We start from the raw sequence: 6,990 nt of genomic DNA on the forward strand, positions 1-6,990 counted from the left end.
AGTAATGACGTAAAAACAGTGAAATTGCTATTTTAGGTCGCCGTGCACTTAAACTTTTTTTCCGGCCTCCAGAGTATTTCAGTAATGACATTTTTGATACAAAAGTGCAGACAATGTGACATAGTGTTTCCTTATTTATTCTCAAAATTTCTGCCGTAACTTCCTAATATTTCATATTTGGAGCTGCGCATGTGTGCTAACAGTGAATATAGCGAAGTTTCATGGTGGTATTTATTTTTTTTTTATCTTTCGAGAGTATTTCATTCTTCCAAAAATAGTCCTTATCATACTAAAGTTACTCTTAAGATTACTTACGCTTGAAGCTGGCTGACGTTACTCTCTTCAAGCTTTACCTTCAATTAAAGTATTTCTAGTTCAAAATTGGTAAATTGCTACTAATTACAGATGGTAATTATGTTCGCAAGCAATGCATATATGTATAGGTGGATGCTTTCGAACGCTATCGCAGACCACTTTCAATTCGGCCGTAAAGTAACGTCTTCTCGGCATATTTTTGCCGAGAACCTTACTATTACCAATCTTACTATTGTTCTCCTCCTAGGCTGTATAGCAGAATGACGACCTCTCGAAGAGGAGTCAGTCTTTTCTTTCTGCGAGCCCTGGTTTTTGTAGCCGCGTTTGCTTTCGTCCAAACGGAACTTCTGGAACGGAGGCCGCAGTTATGTCGGTACCAGGATGCTTGGAAGGTAAGTGGCAAAAATTGGCTTGTTTTGGAAAGGTCCCTTCCTGATAACGTAAGCGCTTTCTTATAGCGAAGAAAGGAAAATAAGAGGCATGCGAGAGTATACACGCATTGGTTGAAATGCACAAATTGAAGACCACTGTGCCAGACTGGATTTCAAGAGTCGAACCACTATGCGAGCTGAAGGAACTTTTAACTTGACAAAGGCAACTCGTATGAACCTGCCGGCTTCTGTATTAACAGTGGTACCCGCTCTGCTGTGAGCATTATGTTTGTTTTGGTTTTGGTTTTGTTTTGTGTTGGTGATGACCGGCAATAAAGAAAAAATAAAGAGTGTATATGTGGGTGCGCACGCGTATGGGTTCGTGCATGGTGTTCCCTGTGAGCACGAACGCGTGTGTAGCGTAACAATAAAGAACCTTTCTGATTTCGCCCGTGCTTGAGCAGTGCTGCGCTTATAGTATTCGGTATTACGCGGAGTGTATATGGCTCGTTTGGTCGCAAAAGGATTCGCCATCGCTGAATGCCTGTATCGAGAGGAAACTGTTACGGCTAAAATGCGCTCGGTGCCTCAAATGGTAGGCCCTTGATTGTAATCGTACATGTCCCCCGAGAAGTTATACGGATACTGCGCCTTCCCATACCCATACATTTTGCCAAACTGTAGCAATCTATCAGGTAAAACATCCTCGGATTGAAAAGGCAGTGTCGAATTCGCTGTCACGTCTACTCTTAAGGCCAAACCTTACTTTCTGCTAATTTTTCAAGCTGAAAATCTTGGAAATACTTCGTCGCTCGAAGATCTGATGCTCAGAAAATAATGGCTGTGTGCGATATGGGAAAGCGCTGTAGAAATGGTGAAAGTCTGGGCATTTTCAGTCTGCTGGTTTCTGTAAAAGTTACGGTGATGTTTGTTAGGCGTTATTTAGTGCTTCACTAACGAAGCATAATGTAAAAAAATATCTTTCTTTTTTTTCTAGGCATTGAAAGTACCTGGAAAATATTATCTTGTCTTCAGATCGTATGAGAAGGAGCCGTTTTACAAAAACAGGAAGTGCGTCTTCAATGAGCTGGTCTCCATCAACGAGGAAGAGCAGTACACTGTAAACAACATCGGGTCTATCAACCCCAGCGACGGCTCTAAGTAAGGATGCTGTCTCATAAGTGCATGTTGACATTGCAAGTACTCGCGTGTTTCGTCAGGTTAGGTAAGCAGCCATGAAGCTATCTCGTGAAAACAAATAAATAAAGGAAGGATGCCGCTGAAACAAAAATGGCACATCCGTTTATGTTGACATGGCAAGCACTGGTGTGTTTCCTGGGGTTATGTAATCCTCGAAGGAATCTCATGAAAGAACCTAAAGAAAACAAGCAGGGTACCGAAACAAATATAGCCGCGGAGTTCTGATTTGAATATTATTGCACTACTTTTGACTGCGCAAGGGTTCAGAACCTTCTAGACAATGTTTAAAAATGCATGCTTCTCTGAACCTGGAATCTTAGGCTTTCAGTTCTGCCGGCCTTCTTTTCTAGCGACCTTAACGCACGCTGACGTTATCGAATTTTCATCGGTCTTAATGTTGTTGACATATGTCTTTCTATAGCACATTCACCTGTAGCAATAAAACGTTTTCCGGTATTCCCTATGACAGGCCGCTTTTTTGAGAGAAATGCAGTTACCACTAATCGGTTATCGTACAATAAATGTATAAACGTGAAATGACTTTCGTTCTCTTTTTTTCCTTCCTGGCAAAACCAAATTCCATTTCTGATGAAAACTTGCTTTCCTAAAGCAGTTCATTTTTTTTGAGCGACAGCTCATACAGCTCACTGGTCGAAAAATCGTCAGCGTAGTAGTCGGCACCGTCTGTTGGAAATAATCGGGGGCGGCGCAAAAAAACACCGTATCATGGTAGTTTGGGGTTCTAGTGATCGATGACTGATCGGTGCGTGATAGGCGATGAAGGCTTATTGAAATCACTCTAATTATTAGCCTAAATGATGAAATCAAGAAATAAAAAGAATGTAAAAGGGAGTTCAAAATTGCACAATGGCGATAATGAAAAGCTACTGCTTGATGATGCTAATTAAGGGAGTTGACAGAGTAAAATTGCTCAATTATTTATTTTAAATAACTGGAAAAATTGAAAACTGGGAAATCGTGGGTTCAAAGGTGTCAAAATTCTCAGAGCGAAAGCTAATGCTTGGTGATGCTAGTTAAGAAATTAGAGTCTGTATTTGATACATTAATAATTTAAAGAATGGGGAAAATAAAACATACGTTAAAGGGCGTCTAACTACTCAAAATGTAAAGCTAATGTTTGCTGCTGGTGGGTAGGGGTGTGGAAAAAATAAACAATAAAATATAAAAAATAAAAGCTCACACATTCTAAAATTGAAAAACATCGTCCGTGTGTGTGAAACGCTATCGCGTCATACCCTTAACGGCGGATCTTAAGTGCTCCCCTAATTTTGTGTCTGCATTTGCAGCAGGCATGTAACAGCCTATGCAGAAAAGTTTGTTTGAGCTAGGTCTATTTCTTGGGAAAACACGTGGCTATAAAACAATAAGAAAGCGCACTCCGAAGCTTCTGTTGCTATTTCGGTCTTGCATTCAAAATCTTAAATTGAGAGTGGGGCAAAATCTTCCGCCTCGAAATTTTCGAGCTGTGTTATAGAAATGTTTTGCACATTTTTTTATTCAATACTCTATTATGCCACTAGGTCTCCGAGTGGATTTGCATTCCCCTCTTATCCTAGTGTTGTTCGTGTGTTCGAAAACGCTGTCGGTGTTCCATAATTATTTCCCCGAACTCGCCTTCCCTGCGTGGTACCACGGAAAAACGAGCCATTGCTATCTGTCGAAGCGTTTAGAAGACATAAAAACAGCAAAAAACTGAGAACACTCTTCAGCTCCAAAGCGAGAGAGCACGGAGACTTGTGGCTGCCCAATACTGAGAAAGGGTGCTGTGTCAAAAAATTAAAACAAAAACAAAAAACTTTCGTGTACCGTGTTTGAACAACTTAGAATAAAAAGAGGCACGTTAACGTAGTTTATTCTAAGAAAGTAAATATAATCTGCAAATCATGCTTGCTGAAGTTCTCATTGGTGTGGGTCTATTGTTTTGGACTTCTGTACTTACTGTAGCTATTTCTATTCATGGCAAATTCCTGATCGTTTACCCTATTATTGACAAAACATATGACGTAATGCATCAGTTCTGATCCTTATTCACCTTGAAGGAATTAGGCAATTCGTACTTCATAAAGCATGTGTGATTACATTGCGTCTCATTCTGTTTATTTACGGCACCTACCGTTCTAAATATGTGTTCACAGTGCATGCAAATAATTGCCTTAATTGCTACCGTTCGTGGCTTTTCCATTTTATATTTCTCAGAGTCTCAGTTTGACTTTTAACCCCTGTAACCTCTCCTATATGCTGCTATGTGTATACTGATTTGTGCTGCATGTGTGCAACGTGCTGTCGAATGCCCTAGTCATATGCCTAATATATCTTTTCTTGCCTCAGGTTATTTGCCTCAACCTTACTTCCCTTCCAAGCTAATTTCAAATTATTTTCAATGCTTAATTTACTATACAGACTTGAGGATATGATATTCATAAATAAATTACTATTGAGAACAAAGAGCTTATATCCGGCTTGCTTAAAGTAATGTGTTGAATAGTACCTCGCACTTGCCTAGAGCAGTATTTTGAATGTCCAGTGCTGTAGGTGATGAAAATGTCATCGACTTAGGTGAATCATTAAAGTAATATCCTTGGCTTCATCGCTCTTAGGCAGAAAGCCTCGCCTGAGTACCCGGCGGCATATATATTTCAAAGGGGCTTAATGCCGCTGCAAGGCCTTTCAGCCTCTAGCCGAGAGCATTGAAGGGAAATGTTATTGAGGACGAAATGGTGTCGGCAAAGCGTACGCACATACAATATTCTGAATTAATCGCATATTTTCTTCCGCTTTCCAGGAGCAATCGAACGGCTTATGCATGGGTTCGTGCCTCAGAAGGATATCCCATTCCCAACATCATACAGACATCGCTGACACTTGGTAAGAACAGCGGAGCACTATATGGCAGTGCATGTTAATGATCGCTGTATTGTATATAGCGTACGATGTGTTCAGACAGTTGAAACAAGTAGCTAGAAATTTCAATTTGGTTTGGTTTGTGGGGTTTAACGTCCCAAAGCGACTCAGGCTATGAGAGACGCCGTAGTGGAAGACTCCGGAAATTTCGGCCACCTGGGGTTCTTCAACGGTCACTGACATCGCACAGCACACGGACGCCACTCCGTTTCGCCGCCATCGAAACGCAGCCGCCGAGGCCGAGATTCGATCCCGCTGCCTTGGGAACAGTAGTCGAGCGCCGTAATCACTGCGCCACAACTTGTTTTAGGATTATTTATCTGTACCTAATCTGTAAGCAAATCATTAAATGGCAGTTTATTGAGCAAGTAGGTAGTAAGAGAGATGAGCAAAGAAAAAAACAGATATTATTTGAATTTATCGCGGTAATTTCGGACGTTCAGCTCATGCCAGTTTTCTAAGACGATGGGAAGTAGCGGTTGTGAGCACGAGACGCGTTTGATATTTGTCATTTTTCAGTTACGAGAAACAATCGACCATGACACGTAGGGACAGTGTTCACCCGGAATCTTAGGACTGTCTAGTTTCCTGAAAACTGCAAGTTTAAAACACCCCTTTAGTCACGCAGAGTTGGCGACTGGTGGCCGACAGATGTCGCCGGTTGCTGAATGTCCAGCATACTGGTCATGCTTCTTGTACAAGACCGTGATGCGAACACTGCGGGCATATGGGCGTATTTGTGGCTATAAGATAATAAAGTGGACTTGAGTGTGAGGTTGTAGTCCAATAACTACAAAAAAAAAATTAAAATTTGTTTCAGTTGATACGTGCGTAGGTGTTATGAAAATTGTTTTAAACGTTTTTAGCTGAAATTCGCTGTTGTCTAGACATGTTTGTCGCGCCAAACGTATATGTATGCCGAATTTTATATTCTTCCCTTCGTCCGCCACGGTTTTGTACAGCATCTCAGTGCTGGCGAGAATACACAAATTAGAGGCTGAGACTGAGCAGGAGTGCAAATTATATTAGAGTCAATTGAAAACAGAAAATATATCGCTAGCAAAAACAAAGACTGTTCAGTTGTTGATGTCAGTGAATGTTGAGGAGGCATGTTAAATATTTCTTGAATACGCGTATGAACAACTACAAGTATGTTATGTTGGCCTATTTAACGACATTGGAGGCAGCAGCTTTTGTTGCATTTATTTCACTGAAGGCAAACTTATATTTAAGTACAGGCGTTTTCCTAAAGCTCGGCGAGACATTTTTCAGGTATTCAAATAGTTGTATTAAGTGCAGACCAACCTAGTTATAGCTGCAGATTGTGTTTTGTCACAGGCGAAGAGAATTAAAGGCCAAATTTTTTCACGCATTTTTTTTTTTTTACAGACAGGAAAAAAGTCGTGGAGTTCCCACTTGCTTTCACTGAATACGACAACTGCGAAATTTTGAGGGTCCCGCATCGCAAAAATGGTAAGATATTTTTATACAAGAGGAGCAAAAACAAAAGGAAAGAGAGGAATTCTTAAAATGTGCACATCAAGCGCCTACACATGTTAAATGAAACTGAAGCAATTTCCTTTTGCAGGTTGTGAACTGTGGGCGAGAGCGGCTGCGGTGAACAACATTGAATCACTCTGCTTCTTTGTATTTAATTTGCTATGTGGACCAAAAAAGTACATGGTATACGACAAAACTTTGTGCAGTGAAAAATAAAGTGCTTGCTATGGAGTCCGGTGAACCTTCTTTTTGTTACAAAAATTGCTCATGTATTAGGCGTTAGAATAAGTACCTGCAGAATTAAGGTGCGCAAAAATTGGACATAACTTTTAATCAAAAATTACATGTGCTGAAACATTACTCTGTAGAAGCAAGCGGTTTCGTTCAAGTAAAAAGGAAACACGGGTCATTATGCATCAAAATTTGAAGCTAAAGAAGATGTGTACATCGTTCCATTTCTGCAAAATTTTCAAGGTCGCTTTTTTTTTGTTTGAAAAGCAGTCAGTATTAGCATCTTACAGACGTAGACTTTTGTTCTTGTTGAAAGGAGGGCTCGCACTACTGACGCGGTGCACATTCTACTGTGCTCGTCCTAAACGCTGCGAAGGCTTGCATAGACTAGAATTATGCACGGCATGCTCAGTATCTCTACGATTTTTTTATTACTAAGTGCCTTCTGCAA

The 6,990-nt window shown here is 40.6% G+C and overlaps 1 protein-coding gene across 1 annotated transcript; it reads left to right on the plus strand.

The window, feature by feature from the left end:
* Positions 1-575: 575 nt before the first annotated feature.
* On the plus strand, positions 576-6,533 carry LOC146200422 (uncharacterized). The gene is made up of 5 exons (XM_084592941.1): positions 576-707; positions 1,684-1,847; positions 4,690-4,772; positions 6,198-6,281; positions 6,397-6,533. Exons 1-5 carry the CDS (start codon positions 576-578, stop codon positions 6,522-6,524), a joined length of 591 nt encoding a protein of 196 aa, XP_084449067.1. The 3' UTR covers positions 6,525-6,533.
* The last annotated feature ends 457 nt before the right edge of the window (positions 6,534-6,990 follow it).

Source organism: Amblyomma maculatum, chromosome 2, assembly GCF_055883805.1.
Source record: "Amblyomma maculatum isolate TAMU_Amacu chromosome 2, ASM5588380v1, whole genome shotgun sequence".
NCBI lineage: Eukaryota > Metazoa > Arthropoda > Arachnida > Ixodida > Ixodidae > Amblyomma > Amblyomma maculatum.

What these genes read in the sequence shown, in the direction of transcription:
- LOC146200422 (XM_084592941.1), top strand. Translation starts at nt 576, where the DNA reads ATGACGACCTCTCGAAGAGGAGTCAGTCTTTTCTTTCTGCGAGCCCTG. An exon ending in AACCCCAGCGACGGCTCTAA is followed by an intron (nt 1,848 to 4,689) that starts GTAAGGATGCTG and finishes TCCGCTTTCCAG; the next exon opens with GAGCAATCGAACGGCTTATG. An exon ending in GGTCCCGCATCGCAAAAATG is followed by an intron (nt 6,282 to 6,396) that starts GTAAGATATTTT and finishes TTCCTTTTGCAG; the next exon opens with GTTGTGAACTGTGGGCGAGA.